General features: G+C 44.3%; 1 protein-coding gene across 1 annotated transcript; it reads left to right on the top strand.

Annotated features, from left to right (window-relative positions):
- Positions 1-2,980: 2,980 nt before the first annotated feature.
- Positions 2,981-19,565, top strand: WDR45B (WD repeat domain 45B; the record flags this gene model as incomplete). Its single annotated transcript, XM_082008007.1, has 10 exons — positions 2,981-3,047; positions 9,102-9,176; positions 12,187-12,288; positions 12,885-12,972; positions 13,518-13,612; positions 15,356-15,546; positions 17,480-17,565; positions 18,397-18,498; positions 19,026-19,147; positions 19,459-19,565. The coding sequence occupies 10 exons, from the start codon at positions 2,981-2,983 to the stop codon at positions 19,563-19,565; spliced, it is 1,035 nt and encodes a 344-aa protein (XP_081864133.1).
- Positions 19,566-20,566: the final 1,001 nt, after the last annotated feature.

A 20,566-nucleotide genomic window follows, 5' to 3' on the forward strand; every position in this document is an offset into this window, starting at 1 on the left:
CAGTGCAACTGAAAGGACATGACATTTTGCTGTTGGATTTTCATACTGCGTTTTAGTTTCTGATGTGCATGATGCCACTGTTTTTACTAGTAGATGTGTTTTCATATAGGGGATAATTATCATTATATTCAGTTCTTAATTCCATGAAATCTGGAAAGTGACTTACTGTGTAATTGTATAAAATTCTGTCTTTTTGCAAACTATTCAAAAATACTAAAATGAGTCATCAGTTTGCATATTCAGGCAGAGGTTTTTAAACGCAATGTATTGTATACATTGTTAAATTCTACAAATAGTGTGACAAATTCTAGTAATTCTGCAATTGTGCATTTGGATTTTTTGTAAAGCTTCCATGATAAGTTTGAAGCACTAACTTAACTAAGCTAAAAATGTATATATAATTATTATGCACATACACAACAAGGTTTTGTCCCATTAGTGTATGTAATAGATTTGATAAAGTTTTTGGTATGTTATTTAATACTTTGGGGAATTAATTTGTGGTTTAAATACTTATTTTTCTGTAAAAAAAAAAAAAAACAACTTAACATTTTATACCACTCTACAAGAAAGTTCTAGGAGGAAAATGCCAAAGACACTGTGGTGAAAGGAACATGACTTGAAGAGCTGCTTTATAAGGAAAGAACACTATTTAGAAAATAAATAAATGTTTCTGGAAAAGAAATCCTATCATGGTTTCTTTAACTGGGGGAGGTTGTCTTTATCTTCCTTTAGAAGAATTTGAAGAACAGTATACCTGAACTAGACACCAGGAATGTGAAGTCATCCTAAAAGCATCATGTAATGCTTTTGATACAACATCTGTCTTCAAGAGTTTTTAACTGAAATATGGAAGAATAATACAGGTCAAGTCTTCCTTCTGTTCATGAAGGAATTCTGTGACTTGTTCTCCTGAGTAATGACAATCCTTTGAGGTGATGGTGTAGCTTCATCCCAGTTTCCTGTAGGTGTCTTCACTGTGAGATACCATCAAGTTACATCTCTCTGATACTCCTTCTGGATCGGTATAGATGTCCACAGCCTCTGTAGGTGAGTAGAAGAAATTTTAGCCAGTAAAATGCCAAAGTTATGCTAGCATCCGGATCAATCAATGCATCACTACTTAAAGTGCATTCAAGAACAAGTCTTCTCCTAGTTAAATGGCAAAACAAAGCACCGTGGGAGGAATTCTCTCCCTCGGTGATGAGCAGGCTCCACCTGCCGGTGTGCCTTTGCGTGAGCTACAGAGAAACGCTGCAGGTGTCAGGGTGAAGCTGATAGATTGGAGTTGCATCTCCACAGTTCAGGAACATGTACGTAGCAGATAGCAGCCTACAGCTGCAAGAGATTCAACCTGAATCTGAGACAGCTGCTTGGGTTGTGTTTGACTAGTGGCTGCGTGCAAGATGAAGAGCTCGCTTCCATGCACATTGCTATACTGGTTTAAGTTTCTTCTGAAGTAGAATCTTGGCCTCTTCAATCACCAGGTCATTAGTTTGTTTCCTTTCTGTATGTGGTATGCAGTAAGAATGCCTGGTTGGAGTGAGCATTAATATGGATGTGTGTGTCCTCAAGGGCAGAGTCTCAATTCCTCCTGCCAGCCAGTATAAAGATGAGGTAAGGACAGGCTAGAGCTGCACTCTTCCCTTCTCGTAATGCCCACAGTAATCCCACATGGTGTAAGTAAAGCCTGTAGTTGGAAAGTGGAAGATTTAAAAAAAAAAAAAGTGAAGTAAGGGTTTGTTATTTTAGGTACCAAGTCTCTTGACTGCCTGAGGAGAGAAAATCATGTGAAGGTGCAATTTGTTCTTTTTTTATATCTATTTTCTTTTATATATATATATACATATACATGAGTTCACAAAGAATAATGTATCAACTGGTCAATGCAGACATCTCCAGGACTGCAATGAACCATTATAAACTGAAAAGCTGTAGTAATTTCCCAACAGAAGTCTGCACTAGAGAAGAGTAAGTCACAAATCTGAAATACAACATCAAGCCCTTGATGTGGAAGGCACAGAGCAAGTACAGAAAAGAAAGTGAATGCACATGAAGGCTAGGGAGTAGCTGGCATTTGTGTGAGCACACACAATGTGTGGGCTTTAAGCTAATCATACAGTCATTAAACAATTCAGTTGGAAGGGGCCTCAGCAGACTATCGGCTCCATCACCTTGCTCAAAGTAAATTCACTACTGAACTCAATCAGGTTGCTCAGGGCCTTGGGTCTTGAAAACTTCCAATTTCTTTTTTGATTTACAAGTACAGGGACTGCACTGTCTGGCACTGTGGTGGCCCTAGACTCAAGCTCATGCCTCCCCAGGCCTGGGTCACCCATCCCAGCTCTACGGCCAGCAGCCCTGTTTTGGCCTTGGCGAAGCCTGGGATGCCTCTGCCCCCCGCTATAGCCCTGTGAGGTGGGGACTCCCGTGTGAGGAAGAGGGAATCCCCACAGGCCTGCCAGGCCCACGCAGGGTTGGAGGGGGTAGAGCTACGGGCCCGCGCTCCGCAGGAGCCCCGAAGAGGAGACTCTCCAGCCCAGGGGCGAGGGGCGGGTCCCCCTCCCCAGCCAGATCCTTCCGGCAGTGGGGCCCGGTGCTTGCGCCCCGCTGAGGGCACATCCTCTCCGAAGCAGCACCCTGAGAACATCTCTTTTCCTCAGAGACGCATCTAGCTGGAACCGACCCTCCCCCATCCGCCCAGCGGTAAATTCCCGTCCGGGGTCCACTCCCCTCCCTCAGAGACAGGCCGCCCGCAGGGGCGTGGCCTGGCGCCGCTCGATTGCTCGGTGCTCCTCACCCTGGCGGGTGGATGGGCTCAGCGCTCGGCGGCGCTGCCTAGCAGGGTCGGAAGCAGCCGCCGGCCTGTCCGCCGCGGCTCGGCTCGGCTCGGCTCGGGCGGGCTCCCGCGGCGGGGCTGAGGCGGGCGGGCGCCGTCATGGTTTAAAGGGCGGCGGGAGGACGCAAACGGGTAGGAGCCATGAACCTGCTCCCGGCTAACCCGCACGGCAACGGGCTGCTCTACGCCGGCTTCAACCAGGACCACGGTGAGGTGATCGGGCCGGGCCGGGCCGTGGCGGAGGGGGGCTGTGGGGCGCGACGCGGTGAGGGGAGCGGGCCCCGCCCGGCGCGGTGCCCGGAGCCGGCCTGGGGCGGGGGCTCCGCTTTCCCGGCCCTGGGGAGCTGGTTTGCGCCGGCGGAGGGGTGGCAGTTCGCCGTTGGCAGCGCGGCGGAGGTAACCGGCCGCAGCTGGTGAGGGGAGTGCGGCGCTGGGTCGGGGCCTGCGGCGGGACGCGGCGCGGGCGGCCTCGGCTGCGGGCGGGCGGCCGGGCTGCCGGGGGCTCCCGGGGCCGCGGCCTCGTGTGTCTCCTCGTTCGCCCCCGCTGTCGCTGACGGGATGCCCGAGGTCCGGCCGTTGTAGCTGCTGTGGTAGACATAGTCCCGGCTCTAAGAAGCCGGGCAAGGCGGTGTTTGTTTGCTGAGGTACGATTTAACCGTTCTCCTGTTGTTTAGCTCTGGCACACTAGCGCGCGTAGCCAGCCGCTTCGGAGAGAGTTGGTTGGGTTGGCGTGGGGGGAGAGGAGAAGAGTCGTGTTTTGATGTGCGTCTGAAAATACATCTGCTTCTCGCATGGTGGTTTGGTACTTGCTGCAAGTTGTGCTGCTTAAAATGGGCTATAGCCTCCCTTGTGCAGTTGGGTAAGTGCCTCAAATCATGTGCTTGCAGGGATGTGCTTTTGAAACTGCGTTTCTGAAAAGGTAACTCGCAAAGTGCCACTTTCTCTCAGTGTAAGTACTTTGCATTCAAAATTAGTGGTGTAACTTTTTTTTTGCCTGATTTGTATTTCAAAAATGATGGTTAAAACTACTAATCGTATTGTCAGACAAGTACAGATATGCGGACTGCTGAAAAGCTTCAGAACTGTATGCTTGGTTTATTTCTTTTTCTTTGTTAGAAAGGGGAAGGCCTTTTCTAGAAGGTGCGTGTGCCTCATCTTGCATTTGCAATACAAAAATAGCACCAGTCTTATGAGTAAGCATCATTTTTGTGGAAAAAGGAATAGAAGGTCATCGTTTTGTAACATCCTTTTGTCTTAACAAGTAGTGCTCTTGCCTAAGGCAGTCTTGCAGCTTCTGTCATTGTAGACTGTGCTTCATGTACCTGTTGCTGATGCTGTTGAAGTTGTGTGTAAACACGAATTATTCTATTGATTCTAGTCTACCATCTCTGATGTTTTGTCAGTAGTGTATGAAGCTGTTAATGAAGTGAGCTTCTTGGTAGCTTTCTTCATGCGATGCTGTTGAGTTGAAGACAATAGAATAGTCTGTTTTTCAGCAGCTCTGCCCGCACTTGTCTTCATCTTGTGTTTGCAACAATGATAGAAAAAGAGATTTGCGAGGATGAGCTTCACTTGAAATCTGCAGGGATCTGTAATGAAGCGATAATATTTGATGCTTGGCCTGCGATGGGGCTGGGTTACAGAGAGAACTGTATAGGAAGCTGTTTCTCTTTTACTGCAAAATGCCTTTAGAACATCATCTCAGCATTTAAAACTTGTTATTTGTGGCAAAGGCTTCCTTAAATTCTGTAGCAGTAAACGCAACATAAACACTCTTTTTAATAATGTCACATTCAAAATATGTTAAGGAATTTGTTTTGGGAATCTGTAAGCTGAGCAGCTTATTCCTAGCAGTATTCCAGTCCCATCCTACTTAGCCTGGTGAACCAACTGAATAACAACAAAAAACCAACGTTGAACAAAACCCATGTTTGGCTTTCATTTGCAGGCTTCTGGAGCTCTTCTTGCTGAGGAATGATGACTTTTGAACTGTAGGTAGCATGCTAACTTTTTAAGAAGACCCAAACTAGTAAAATGTTAAAGGATAGGTAATTGTTTGGCTGCTCAAAGAAGAACAGATGAGAGGAAAAGCTCCCTTCTTCCTTGTGGCTTCTACCAAAAATAGAAATATGAATCACTTGAGTGCTGAAGCTTAGTATTGTGGGTGTCTGCATATATTGTCACAATAACCTAATTTCTTAGTGAGACTAGCCAGCCCCATCGTGATGGGAAAATGGGAGGAATGCTCTAATAAGTCTCTCCAAGTCTTAACTTCCATGACTGATGAGTGACAATGCTAGTATCTGCAGTTTTTCTGAAATGTGCTTCCCTTACTCTGTTTTGAGTGATATTATATTTTTATACTGGGTGTCTTTGCCACCTTTTGTTTCTTTTTTTTTTTAATTTAAAAACAGAATAACTCCCCCAAAATGGAGGGCCCGTATTGTAAGGTGTTCTCAGTTTTAAAACAGAATACTCTGACTTTAGGTTCTTAATTTCCAGCTGGTATACTCCTGATTCCAGGTACTTTTCTGATGGTTTCAGAAGGACATTAAAGTACTTTACAGAAATGAATAGACAAAACATTGTAATAACTTACCATGCCAGAAAATATATGTGTAAATTGCTGACAAGTTTCCCTTTTGTCACTGTTGTAGGCTAAAGCTAGTTTGAAAACTGAGATGTGACCTTGTTTTGGTGTTGAAACACTTGGTTTTATTCATTTGATCTCATTTAGTGGCCTGAAATGCTTAGCTATAGGACCCCATAAATATTAGTAGGATTCTGTGCTCTCTTATGGCTTTAGACAAAATTTGCTGTGGTGAGGAAAACTATCGTGCTAGGACTGCGCCTGCCAGAGTCACTTCCCTAGAATTCATAGAATCACGGAATCGTTAAGGTTGGAAAAGACCTTTAAGATCATCAAGTCCAACCGATTTCACTGTTGCACTGAACCAAAATTCAGTGTTGCAATTTCTGGATCTTGTGCCTTAAAGCCTGCAGATTTCTTTGTCCGCATGCACCCTTCAGCTTGTGGCATCTATTAGGATAGTCATTAATTTAACCCTTCCTTTTTCTTTGGCTTTAGAAGGAAAAAAAAAAAAAAACACAACCAACCAGAAAAAAAAAATGCCAAACTGCTGTGGCCTCACTGGGACTGTTGGGAAATAGTACTTTTACTGTAGGAACAAGTACAACTGTAGTTTAGGGCAGTAGTTCTATGGAGAGTCAGCGTTCCCTAGCACCTGAATTAATTTATTATTATTTTTTTAAAGTATCTGAGTTGTCTTCTGTCAGCAGCTCTTTGACAGCCTGTCTGTCCCCTCTTAAAATGAGATGTGACCTTCCTGTGGAAGGAAGCAGACCAAATATTGTAGCAAGGTCCTTTTCTGGCAGTCCCCCCAGCTCTCTTGTGCAGAAGAGCTCAGAAGCTGTAGCTGGGCTGTTGGAACACGGGTCAACGCTAGGATCAGTCAGACGGGAAACACGGGGCTCCAAAGCTGTTCCTGTAACCTGAAATTGAATGAGTAGCAGTAATCTTCCTGTATTTTCTCTTGTTTGGCTCGGGGCTTGCCATGACTGAAGACTTCTTATCTGTCGGTGATGATCAGCTCTGTGGGGAATGCTGCCATTGCTCACATTCCCTCAGTTCTGGTGTATTGTCTCCAGTTAAAAATGTAGATGCTCCCAAGACATTAAAAGCAGCCCATGTCTTAGTCACGAGGTTAGCCCAGCAGAAAAGCTGTAGCGGTGCTACAGGAAATGTAATGTCTGCATTTTATTGCATTAGGAATGCTCCGTTTGGGTTTGTTATAAGCTGTTGGTATTAACATAAGTAACACTTTCTGGAAATCTTTTACTATAGAAGAGTTTCAGCATCCCTCTCCTTTGTCTTTCCTGGAAATACAATATTGTATTATAAAACTGTTGCTGGAAAAATAACTGTATGGATACACACTACAGCTACCAGAAACAGATTAGTTCTCATCCTGAACAGTACTGCTCTGTGTAGACAGAAATGTTGCCATTGTAATTTGCTTTCTAGTTATCCCTGTAAAGTACACTGCACGGGGCAGCAGCTTATTAGTGCCGTGATTTCAACGCAGCGCACTCTTACATATTCAGCTGATAGAGCAAACTAAAGAATGATGTGCTGAGAAGGGAGGAGGTAAAATGAATAAAGTTAATTTAAAAGCATCTATTTCAATATGTTTACTAATCTTTCTATAAGAATTATATTCCTGTTAGCCACTCTCTGTGTGTGCTTACATATGTAAACAAGAACTTTTTGCGCTTAATTTATTACAAAATCTTGGACAGGGTGAAGTTGTGCCTGTGAGTCTTCAGGGTCAGGGAAGTAGGTTTTCTGTGTGTCTTGTTTTCTTCGCTGTTTAGTTGTGCTGTTAGAGCAGTCTTGTATATTGGGGCTGTGACTCTGCTGTTAGTGACTACGTGTAAAATAAGAGGGCTAATTTGTTTCCTTTCTACCTTGAAGGGTGCAGAGGTCGATCTTGTAGTCATTTTCCTTTGTATGTGTGAGTTCAGTGGTTAGGAACCCTAAGGATGCTGCCAAACATACACCCCCACACCTCCTAAGATACTGGTCTGTAAAGCAGAGGATGTGTGTGATGCCTCTTTTGTTGCTGTTGTGTTTTGGTCGGTTGGGTTTTTTGTGTTTTGTTGTTTTTTTGTTGTGGGCTTTTTGGTTTTGTGATCCTACTTGGAATGAAACTCGACTATTAAAAAGGAATCTGAAATTGGCTGCATTATTTTTCCCAAATTGTTGAGTTTTTTTTAAACTAATACTGGTACCAAGATCAAGTTTATTTTTTTTATATTGTTATGTGAGAACATTGATTTTGTTCTGTGTAGTGGATTTCCTCTAGAACAGCTGCTCTCATGATGACAAAAAAAGATGTCACCAGTTGTATTGTTTCTTATGACATCTTAACCTGCATCAAGGTAGGAACAGTGGAAGACACGTATTGAATGTTGCTTACTTGCTCTTCAGCGAGCATATGCGATTTTTTTAACCAAGCTTATGCTAAGCTAATAATAAATAAATGCAAACCACCAAGGCAGTGAGTTGCCTTGTGTTGTGAGGACCATTGCTGGCTGTTCATGAACCTTTAGTGCCAGGAATACCTGGAACAGTCTCTTGCAGTCTGAGCCTTTTTGCCAGCTTCTGAGCCATCGCTTCACAGCAAACTGGTCTGGTCTTGTGTGGAGGAAATCATGGGTCACCAGGCTATGAGCAAATGGTTTGGAGACCTGATGTTAAGAGTGAAGACTTCCTTCCCCCAGCCACCCTGTGATTTTTGGGTATTGAATTCGGGGAAGGGTTGCATTTAGACGTAGCTCCTCCATTTTTATTTGGGGGGTTCAAATCGTTGTGGTCATTGCAGTGCATAAGAATAAAACCAGACTAATTTGAATACCTCTGTTCCAGTACCTTGAAGATCTTAACTGGATTTTTGATACAGTGCATATAAATTGTGTAGCAACTAATCTTCTGTCCATCTGCCTCTAGTGATGGTAGCTGCTTCTGACTTCACCCTGGCATTTCTTTCTATTAGTAACTGCATTCACCCATTAGCAAGCAAAAGAGCAGGACAGGATACTGGCAGTCTGATGGATTCCACTAAAAAGGCACATGCATAATTCTGTAGGTAAATGTAACTAAAATAATGTTCCAGAGTATTTTAATCTGGCTTCTAATCATTCCCTGGTTTAGACTTGAGCTATGGGCATGTAATTGTTGGCACCTGACTCAGTAGGCTCTCATTAGAGCCCTCTTAAAAACTATATTTGAGAAGCTCTCTTATGTGGAAACATGAACAACGGATCATACTTCACATAGTTGTAATCACGGTGTAAATTCGGATCCAATAAGAAAGGAGGGGTTTTGCTTCATAATGACTGCTGGACCATAAAAGTTAAAAATGCAGGTTTCCTTCCCTCTGGAGCGCATGACATAGGACACAGATGGGTTGGGAATTGCTCTCCTTTCCTCCCATTGTTTTCTTACCTGTCTGAAAAGAATATTGAGAACTTTCCACTTTGAGTAGAGGCCAGCATAGAGGACAACTTCTCTAAATGGTTTTCACTTGCAATCACTAACAAAGCCTGCAAGTGGTCTTCAGCTTGAGTTTAACAATGCAGTTATTGAGTAATGCTCCCTTAACCCTCTGGCTCTTGCTTAGTTCTTGAGTGTATCTCGCAATTACTATATATATGTATATGTATGTGCTTTTTACTACAGGATGCTTTGCATGTGGAATGGAAAATGGATTCAGAGTTTATAATGCAGATCCACTCAAAGAAAAAGAGAAACAAGGTAAAATGCTTACTTATTATACCATGCTAGTTCTGTGTTGGAAGTTCAGCCTCCTTGTTTTTTGTTTTTTGGTTTTTTTTCTGCAAGATCCTTGCTTAGCTTTCACCCTTCCGTCACTGGAAGGCTTTGAATAAAGCCTCAAGAAAGGAAGTCTGTGCTGGTCCCAAATGGACTCTCACTTATGCCACTGCCTGGTCAGGTGTTTAGATGCTATTCATTTGCATAAAGCTGGCTGATGATGAACTTGTCTCACCTTCTTGCAGAGGCTGAATTGTGTTAGCTGTTGCTAATGTTTGTAGTCCGGAATACAAGATAAGTCACCTGGTTATTCACAAGTGGGAGCAGAGTTGCTTGCTGCAGCGGTATTATGTACCATCAAGAGAAGTTGTTCTGTTCTTGTGCAGTAATCTGGATGACCTAGTACGGCAATAAAAGCACTGCCTTTTTACTGGAGATCTGAACCTAATGTTTCTCGTACTTGCTTAGAGTATTGCTTGCAAGAGCACTGTGAGCTCAGACCTCTAATACTCTAAATTTTATATTCTCTGTATGCTTAAAAAATCTGGGAGGATCTTAAGGCGGTAAAGCTAGTGTCATGTCTTAACAGAAATTACTAGATGAGCTATATGAACAGGTAGTGGGGCTTTTTATCAGAAAGCAAAGCTAGCTGAGTCAAAATAAGGGAAAATGAAACCTAGCCATGTGATCCTAACCCTAAATATAGGAAGAATGCTGCCATGCTAAACAGGTTTCCAAGCACTTCAGCCTGTGGTGATAGAAAGGATTTAATAAGAGGAAAAATGTATTTAAAATAGCAATTCCTATAAAACCAGGCATGCTTTCGATTTCTTGTGCTGCAAGAGATTTCAGTCACTGTTCATGTAGCCAAAGCTGACAAACTGTTTTCTTTTCTTAATACTAAATTTTTCCGTAAGCAACATGTTTTGGGACTATCATCTGTGATAGTGTGCTAGAAGGATCAGAATTCAGGTTGAAGTCCTGCTGAGTTCCTTGCCAAAACTCTCCCTGCCAGTAGCTCTGGACGTACTTCCACGACTCCTATCATGAAGCGTTTCTTAGGAGTCAGATTGCCTTTCCCCTCTGCGTTCCGGGAGGGCTGACTGTACTGGCTGCACAGGTACACAGAGAAATCTTGTTCATTTTTCATGTATATTTAAACCTACCTGAGAGAGACAAGCTCCATCTGGGACGATTTGATTGATTTCTGTAACTCAGTATGAAACTAAGTCTCAACTGTTGCACCTGGCTTGTCTGTCTCATACCCAGGAGTTCCATGAAGTTCCCTATCCAAGCATCACCTGTCAAAATTTTAAAGATAGTGATTGAAGTGTCTGTTCTAACATAGATTCGGAACACATTGCATGTTCTTAAACTGTCTTGGGTTAGCGTTTGTAAATAAGACTTTTTGTGGCAGTGATAATACCTCTTCATAACAAAATGTGCTGTCATGCTTTAAATGCTTTAATGGAGTTAAGAGGAGGATCTGGTGCAGAAGGGGGTAGTGTCCAAATACAATTGTTAGGAAGGAAACTCGGCAGTCAAAAGTGTTGTAGAAACCACAAGGACTTGTATGAAATCCAAGGCTCTACTGCTCCAATGTGAGTATCTTTCCAGGCATCTACCTTCAGCGCTGTGTAGTCAAGTCCCAGCACAGATTCCTCATCCAGGTGTGCTGCGGTGCTTCTTCATGTCAAACTGCATCTCCCTTGTCCTGTCCTTCATGCATACGTCCACATCTTTCCATGGTAGTGCTTCTTCCTGGCTCCTCAGATAATTTTGCAGTTTTCTCCCATCCCTCTTTCTCACAGTAGGTCTTTCTTGAGTCCTTCTGAAATTTTCACTTTTTCTCTAGCTTTGAAATGGTTTACTAGTTTTGTCCACCTTTCCTGCTGCACCCTGCCAGTGTGTGGAGGTATCAGACAGTCTTTTAAAGTAGCAGTTTGTTCTTAATTCTGCTCATCTACCTTGAAGGCCACAGTTACAGCCTCTCCTCCTGACAGTTCAGTTCCCTTGCCCAAGTGGAATGCCAAGCATCCCTCTAAGCTATGTAAACAAAGCCAAGCCCCCACTGAAATGTCATCAAATTGAAAAATGTTTTTATTACAAAATCCCCTGGTTGATATTTTGTTCCTCCATTTGCACCATAAGCACGCCATCTTACTCTACTTCCTCTGCAGTTGAGATTCTTAAAAAGAAAAAAAAAAACCTTTTCCTTGCACTATGAGAAACTCTCCACACCAGGTGATCTCTCCTGCTTCCTACCCATTCTAGCAGCTACGGGTGCGGTCCAGAGAACAGCGCTACGGAGCCTAGTTCAGTTACATATCTGTGTGTTTTGCCTTCTTTCCTCAAATCCACCGCGTCTATGAAGAGAAATCCCCTTGCAAATAAGAAGGTTCATGACTACTGAGTACCGTTGGTATCTTTCGAAGTGCCTGGCTTTAGCATAATAGAGCAACACCAGGCCTGGAGCGTGTGCGTGCGAGGGGAGTGAATTTGAGCTGCTAACTGGACAGTCTTTCCAAACTGTTTACAAAGTGTTTACAAAGCCACTGCATAATAAGGATGATCAAGCTGCCACGATGGTACTGCTCGATCTCCTCTCAAGCAGCATGTTGTAATATAACTTTAAAACCTTGCTCTGTATTTTCTGTATGTGAAAATGAGGCCTGTCCCAACTGTGTGACAGCAACAGTGGTGATATTCATTGCTATAAAAAATAAAGCAATTTGGCCGAGAACCCTAAACAAGCACCAAAAAAAAAAAAAATCAAATGAACCCCCCTGCCCCTTTAGTTAAGAGTTCTTGCCAGTCACCCTCACCCTTAGAGGATTCTCTTTTTTAAGTTCAGCTGAGGTAGGAAGATACTATTCCTCTCGGGTGCCTGGGAGATGTGCTAGATAACGCGAGCTTTTCTTGTAACAGTGGTAAAAATTAGATGGCATTTTAACAGGTTCTGACACTTAAATAAAATACATTTGTTTTTCAGAATTTCTAGAAGGTGGTGTTGGCCATGTTGAAATGTTGTTTCGTTGCAACTATTTAGCGCTAGTAGGTGGAGGAAAAAAGCCGAAGTACCCACCTAACAAAGGTGAGTCTCGAGGAATAGATCTTGTAAATGCTTGCCTTGCCATCTGTGTGAAACTGCCCAAAGCGCTCCCAAGCTTAGTGGCGAAATAAATTGCATCGCTGCTGTTGCAGTGTTAACAGGCAGTTACCTGCAGTAACTGGTCTGAGACCTGGTGACAAAGCCTGTACTTCTCACAGGTAACTTCGCAAGTAGACTCCAGCTCAGCAAGCTGAGCAGGGGGAAAAGGTCCCTGGCTGGCAAGCTTTGTGAGAAAATATGCTACTTTTGGTTGGGTTTTTTTTTTGACTGCTGCCACACTTCTTCGATAACCCTCAGAGCAAAACAAAAAAGCTGGTTGTCTTTAGAAAAACTTATTTTGTCAGCTTTTGTGGTTGAAGTTTACCAGCTCCTACCTGCACGAGTCATAGCATGAAAGAGTGGGTTGATGTGTAGTAGCTCAGTGCCTTCTGGTTAGCAGGATGCCAATCTGTAACTGCTCAGCTATTGGATGCACCTTTTGATTTAGTCTTCTCAGAAACTAGAAGTTGTTATAATGGAGACAGTGTGGATCTTCAGCTATGCCTTGGGGATCTAACGCAATCTCTGCACTCTTCTAGTAATGATCTGGGATGACCTGAAGAAGAAGACTGTCATTGAGATAGAGTTTTCTACAGAAGTCAAAGCAGTTAAGCTGCGAAGAGATAGGTAGGTACAAAAAATGTGCTCCAAATGTGCAGATTGGCTTTGCACGCTCTTCTTATTCAATTCCAGCTGTTTGTGGAGAGAAAAAGATCCTCCTTACCACCAGCAATTAAAGGTAAAACAGGCTTTTGGGGGCAAGCATTCGGTATCAACAGATCACAGCTCAGGGACGCTGGTATCGGAAACCTTGGTGAAAAGCCTGCGAGCCTGTCTGGCCCCCTGACGTAGGGAAGTGTTCTCATGCGGCTGTGCTGACTTTGTCTAGGTGTGGAGCGTGAAGGGAATTCAAGCAGATCTCTAGAGCAAGAGCATTTCTTAACAGCTGGAGTCTGTGTATGTGTGGGCGGAGGGTTCTGCTGTCACAGCTTTGGATAAAGTGCTTTGCAGGCTCACAGTTGCATGGTGTTTTGTAAGGCTGCAAGTCTGTTGGGGGGGTGGGGGGAGAATATAGCAGTTACATCAGTTGAAAGCCTTTGCAGATCTGAATTAATATATATATGTCCCTGTTCTACCCACCCAAAGTCATAGGAATTTCTCGTCTGTTTCAGAATTGTGGTAGTCTTGGACTCGATGATTAAAGTTTTCACGTTCACACACAATCCCCACCAGTTGCACGTCTTTGAAACCTGCTACAACCCTAAAGGTTAGTTGTGTGTGTGGGCTGGGGAATGGAAGCAAGTTTATTCTGTTCCTGACATGCTGTTTATCTTTAGCTGCCTGAATCGGTTTCCTTTAGTAAGTCATTAAACAGTTTACTTGCTGCACTGTAGTCATGCCCTTTGGAGATGCTTTTGTGTTTATAAAATGGTTATTAAAATGTATTAATACTTGGCACAGAAAAGCTTTCTCATATACTCATGTTATGTTAACGGATTTGATTTCTGGAAGAGCTATATGCTTTTTCTGTAAAGAACCTGTAAACTTGATGTATTTTGTGCTGAAAGCTTAATTATAAACACAAACTCTGTTGAAGTACATCATTCCTCTTTTCCAATACAGCTAGAACCTAGTCTCTTACAGTGACAAAAAGACCCTTATTAGCAAACTGATTTTTGTCCTTTTTAAATAGGAAGTTATGGCTTTGTCTTTTGAAACGAGCAGAAGGTATCTTGAACCAGGCTGAGTAGTAGTGCCACCGGCTAAGAACTGCCTGGGGCAGTGATGCCAGCTCTAGGCTCCAGGCAGGCCTGGGAGGGATAGGGCTTGGGTCTGACCTAAGGGAACGGTTTCGTTGCAGTAGGTTTATTGAAAAAGGGAGGTCCTGTCTGGAAGGAGAGCTCGAGGGTCGTGAGACGAACACGCTCCTGCATCAGCTGCACACTTAAGACTAGCTGTGTACATGAAGGTCTGAAACTGGAGGGGTGGAATGTCTGCCTCTGGGCACAACTGTGCCCTGCTGTGCTGGTGGTCAGGATCGCAAAGCACAGGGCTGGTGTGGGGGAGGTGGAGGGAGCTGGGCTCCTTTACTCACACAAAAGGAGACCCTGACGGGCTGTCTGCAGCTGGTGGCTTATGGCTACTTGAAGGACAGTTACAGAAACAATGGAGCCAAACTCTTCCCGATAGTGCCAGACAGTCAAACAAGGGCTGTTGGCCATGTGTGATACTTTGGGAGGATCAGCTTGGATGTCAGGAAGATGTTTTCTCCACCAGGAGGTTACTTAGGCTTGGAGTCCCCATCTTCAGAGGTCTTCAAGCCTGCTAGAAGCGACCATGGAATTGCTGGCTGCGCTTAGGGCAGCACAGCCTAAACACAGATCCGGCATGCTGACTTAGAGGCTGGTGGGTGTATGGTGGCTGATGCAGAAGTGTGCTGTTTATGTGATCCCCACCTGGTGCTCTGCCAGCTGTGGACTGAGTTTGCAGGAGTTTTGCTATCAGCAGAACACCTGGGAGAGATGTGATTTACCTTTAAAGGATCTGCAAAAAGTTATTGAAGAAAAAGGGCAAGTGCCATAAGAACCAAGTTCAAACATGAATTGATAATAATCAGTTTTACTGACAGAGGAGAAACTAAGATACCAGCTATTATAAGCCCTTATCCTTTTTGAGCTGCTAAGGAGACTTTTTTTTTAAATAGCTTTGCTGTAACAGCCTGATGGAGCTGATCTCTGAAAACATCCAGATTTTGGATAACCACAACTAGGTTACTCTGAAATAAAGTGATGAGAGCAAGTTAAAATTATGCTACTCCCCTACTTTACTGTGCTCCACATGTATGGACGGATCATGTTTTGGGATACCGCAATAGCCATTAAAATGAAATTCTGATTTACTACAATGTATGTTTGTTCTGAAATTACCAATATTTTAGAAACTTACGTTTGAAAACTTTATTAGGTTATGGAAACTACAGTTACTTTTTTTTTTTTTTTTTGTCTTCTAGGTCTCTGTGTCCTTTGTCCAAATAGTAATAATTCTCTTCTTGCATTTCCTGGAACACATACTGGGCATGTGCAGATAGTGGATCTCGCTAATACCGAAAAGCCTCCTGTGGACATACCGGCTCACGAAGGTGTCTTGAGCTGTATAGCTTTAAACCTGCAGGGAACAAGAATTGCAACAGCATCAGAAAAAGTAAGAATTATCTCCTCCTACCTCTGATTTACTATGTGATTTACTATGTGTAGCAAGTCCTTCTAATGTAAGAAGTCACATCCTTTCGTAGGAAAGGCATAGAAGTAAGTAACTGGAAAATTTGTCATTGAACTGTGCATTCTTGGTCTTTATCTTTACTGCTTCCGTAGGATACCCAAACAGCGATCCTAACACGGTGCCTGAGGTAGCGTTTGTGTGTTAGCCGACTGAAGGGTTACTGCTACAGTGATGTTGAGTGAGGTCTGGTCCAAGTGGTTCACGTGTTTCATGTGTTCTTCAATGAATACTATTAATTTTCAAAATAAAGGGAAGGGGAAGGCTTACTTGCATTCTTTCACCTTTATTATTTTCTGCTTGAATTCACTTTAAAGCCCCTGGCTAAAGAAATACTTAGGTCTGTCATGCTGGAGGAGTTAGTTCTGCTCCCATTACAGACCACGAGGGAGGTGCACTGCCTCCATTTTTCACATACACACACTGCAGCTGTCTTCATACAGAGTCTAAATGATAAAATAGTTCTTGGAATATTTACCAAATTGTGTCTGGTTGTGTGTTATAAACAACACACTATGCTGACAAAAACCTGAAGTTCCTGCCAGCCTTTGGGCTGGGCTGAGGCAGAGTGCTGTAGAAAGAACGCAGAGCGAGTCACAGACCTGCCTTCTCTGTGGGAACTTTGGTGGAGTCTCTGGTGAGCTCTATCTCCTGAGGGACAGGTCCAAAGCAATGTAAGGTCGATGGGTAAGAGGCAAGCTGAGTACTTGCTATCCTCTTCCACTCAACTGAACTGAGTTTCTTGAGGACAAGCTAAATTAATCCAACGAGTCTCTGTTTAGAATAGTTTCTACAGCACAGCCTATAGCTAAAAAAGCTTAAAAATAAGAAAATGCAGCCATAGTCTCTCTTTAGCTAAGCTTCATTACTGTATGTCTTTTAAACAAAGCTTTTGAAACTGCCAACTCTGTTGCTAAATGGAATAATAATCTGCTGAATTTGTACTGCGATGGTCCTTTTTTTAGTGTAGAGAAAAAGTTTAAACAGCATTGTCAAACTGAAATAGGAGTATGGGCAGGCTGTCATACCGAGCATGCTGCAAGAAAACAGCTCAGGCTTGTGTCTTCCATCAAAACTAGGCTGACACTTACCTGAATCTTTCTCTGCTGGGTTCTGTTATTTACTGGTGTGTGACTGGAGAGATGCAGTTGTTAACCAGGTATATGAGATGAGTTGCAGGTGACAACGCATACCCACTCTTCATCGGATGAAAGTACTGCTGAATTGTCGATCGCTTTATGTGGGATACGCTGACTTGTGTTACACCTCTGGTGTCAAGCTTAGTTTACTTTGACGTACAGTTTTCTAATGCAGTAGTCTTTCTGTAACCCAACTCAGCTATGGTGTCTCTCAGATTGGGATCACTGCAGATAATGCGCATGCAATAGGTAACTAATTCTTCTAGAGTACGTCAACTGAACTAACTGTGAGACCAGCCACAGCCTGATGGTACTGAAGTGGGAAAAGAACTGCACAGTAGCAGAGTACTGATTATGGGGGGCAAGAATGAAATGATTTGCAGAACTGGGCACAGAAGGCTGTACACGAATCTAATGTTTGCAAACTATTGTCAGGGCTGCACTAGTGCTTTAGAACGTAACTCTGGTGGAACTTACTTAGTTGAGTAGCCAAGTTACAAGATTGTATACCAAAGCATTGTAACACTGTGGTGATGAGGGGGGAAATCAATATGCTTCCCCAAACTTACCATCTCTCTTAGAGATTCTCTCAAATGTACTGAGATGAAGAACCCAGCTGTGTATGTAGGGGCATGCTGCTCAGACAGGATTTTAGGATGCATTCACAGGTGTAGAGAGTCTTCTGTCTTTTCTAATAAAATGCTTGATTTCTTTTCAAGGGGACCCTTATAAGAATATTTGATACTTCGTCAGGGCATTTAATCCAGGAGCTACGAAGAGGATCACAGGCAGCCAATATCTACTGGTAAGTTTAACTGCTGCTGCTTTGCTGTCTCACGGGTATTGTTGTGCTGAAGCAGCCCGGTAAACGGCACCCGAGTCTCCCTCGCAAAGGAGAGCTATGCAGCCACTAGGCACGAGGCCGAGCTCTCCTGGTGGGCAGCGGTGCTGGGGCTGCTTCCCCTCGGCTGGGGGCTGGGGAGGAGAGAGCAGTAGCTGGCAGCTGTGTGGAGCCTGGCCTGGGTTACAGGGGTTGTGACAAAAACCTATGTAGGATAGGTGTGCTTCTCTGCGTGGAGTAAAGGGGAGCTGGGGAGTACTTCAGCTTCACTCTGAAACACCGGGAATGCAAAGATCCACTCTGACACTTCCTGGAGAGCCCAGGGGAGTACCCGGGGGTGAGTAGAGCATTCATTGCACCACAGTGCTGCTCCGCATGAAGTGCAGCTAAGCCACTGCTGGAAGTGCTCTCCCAGGAGCAGGGAAACATCTATTCAGCTGCTGAGCGTTGCACCTTTTATCCGATACCTGCCTACTCCTCGGAGCAGAGGTTGTGTGTTTTCTTGCAGCGGAAGTGGCAGAATGGCCATGTCAGAGCGGGCTGCTGCATGGCTGGTCCCGATCGCCCAGGCCCTCTGTTTTGTGTGCATGCACTCGCCCCTGCAGGGGCTGTTCGTCCTGTCAGCAAAGCAGTGCTCAACTGGAGGAGTCCCAGCTCCCCCAGCAGAGGAGCTGTTAACACCTTTGCCTGCCAGGCTGGCAGCTGCTCTAGGCTACTGCAGCAGCAGAGCCGCATACACCAGCAGCTGTGGGTATGTTCCAGTAGAAATACTGCAACTGTCTGTATTCTCTACAGTATAAACTTCAATCAGGATGCTTCCCTCATCTGCGTATCCAGCGACCATGGCACAGTACATATTTTTGCTGCAGAAGACCCTAAAAGAAATAAGCAGTCAAGGTAGGGTTTGAGCCATTCTGTAAGCCTTTAGGGGGACTGGGGAGGGCCTTGACCTTTTAATATTAAAAGTTTAAAACACTGCTCCTGTCAAGCAACAGCTAATGCCTGCTTTACTGGAGGTGACAAGATTAATCTGCTGTGCTTGAGTGAAGTTGCAGATTTGGGACTAACAGCAGCTTGTCCTTTGCGGAGCTGTAGAATTCCAGCAGAAGGTTAGGCTGTTGTTTTTGTGGCTGTCTCTTAGTACTGTGCGGATGCCTCACGTACAGCAATCCCTACTAAAAATCAATCCTTTTGGCAGTTTTTGCAGTCACTAAAAAACATAAAGCCAGAAAGGTAGTTGTAGGGTCCCTTCCCTAGAAGGGGAATCGTACTTATTACCTGATACTTAGTAGAAGAAAATAGAAAGCCAATCAAAAATAGCAGTTAGTGTGAACCCTCTGACTTGTTCAAACACACCAGCAGTTGTATATCAACTCTATAGTCGGCACCTTGCTAAGTTGTTATGCTTTTTTTTTCTCTTTCAGTTTGGCCTCTGCCTCCTTTCTCCCCAAATACTTCAGTTCCAAATGGAGTTTTTCCAAATTTCAGGTTCCCTCAGGCTCTCCGTGCATTTGTGCCTTTGGAACAGAGCCAAATGCTGTCATAGGTAAGCACTGCAGGCTTCCCCAGGTTCTGCCTGGAGAACCAGGTTTTGAACTACCCTGGCCTTGAGCTGGAGGGAACGCTGAGGTGAGACACCAGCACGGCAAGGGAGAAAGATCAAACAGGGCCCAGGGTGGAAGGGGGCTGTACCGAGCTGACAGAGAGGGCATGGGGGGTGCCTTATCTCAGGCTCCTCCAGACTACCCCTCTGTGTGTTCCACTGGCTTGGAGGGTCTGTTTAAGCTGTAGCTGAAGGAACAGGATGGTGCCTCTGGAACAGATAGGCATAATAATGTGACTTTGTTTTTGTTGCAGCAATATGTGCAGATGGCAGCTACTACAAGTTCTTATTCAACCAAAAAGGGGAATGCTCAAGGGATGTCTATGCTCAGTTTTTAGAAATGACGGACGATAAGCTTTGACTGTGGGGGTCAAAGTACTGCCTTGGCTATTCTGCATCTTTGGAAGGACAGTATATGAATGTCTAATACTGAGCAAGAAGCTTAGCAGACCTCACTGAGAAGCCTGGCCCAACATGATCAGAACAAGCTCTGAAGTAGTGGACTACATATGGTTTTTTTCTCATTTCTGCAAGTATTCATCATTAAAATCTCTTTGGGTTACTGTCATCAACTCAAGTTTTCAAGATGTGGCTTTTCAACAAGCTTGTGCCTATTGGGTTTCTCTTAATCTAAACTGTAAAATGACTTTAGATTAAACACGAGTGCCTGCCACACTAAATGAGCTACAGGGGGCTGTACAAACGTACAACTAGCCTTAGAAAAAGGGATATGAAAACAGGCAATTTTTAGGCATTGCTTTACTTCTGCTGACTGGCTGGGAGCAGGGGGAATACTAGGGTTCAGAACAATAATGCTCTACCAGCTTGGCTAGGAACAGGAGTGCTGCCTTTGCCCCCTCCCCAGGCTTAGCTTAGTGTTGCAGAGGAGACGAGACGACAAGCGTGTAGCCCTAACTATACCACGTGTGTCCTCTGTGCTGTTAGGGGGCTGGGTGGTGGTGGGGGCCTGTGGCCACAGACTGCTGCTCCCTGATGCCTGCCCCTCTCGGGTGAGTGGTCAGCACTCACTGTCCAAGGTACCAAACTCTCCGTGGCAGCTGACAGCATGTTTAGGCACTGGCTGACCCAACTAACCTCTCCTTGGCGCACAGAGTGAGTAGCCAGGGCACACGGAGCTCCTGTAGTTGTAGAGGCGGCGACTCCTGTAATGAAACAGCCATTCTAGGTTTACAAATGGCCCTCGGTACTGGTGGGACAGCTGTACTGGCTGGCCTTCAACTGGAGGACAGGACAGGCCCCTCAGACATCCAGCACAATAAATTGGCGAGGTGGCATTAAGTATCTGTCTCTGCAATGGCTTTAAACTTGCAAACTTTTTTTGTTTTTGAGACGTTGCATACT

The sequence above is a fragment of the Phaethon aethereus genome (assembly GCF_964289735.1).
Source record: "Phaethon aethereus genome assembly, chromosome: 18".
Lineage (NCBI taxonomy): Eukaryota > Metazoa > Chordata > Aves > Phaethontiformes > Phaethontidae > Phaethon > Phaethon aethereus.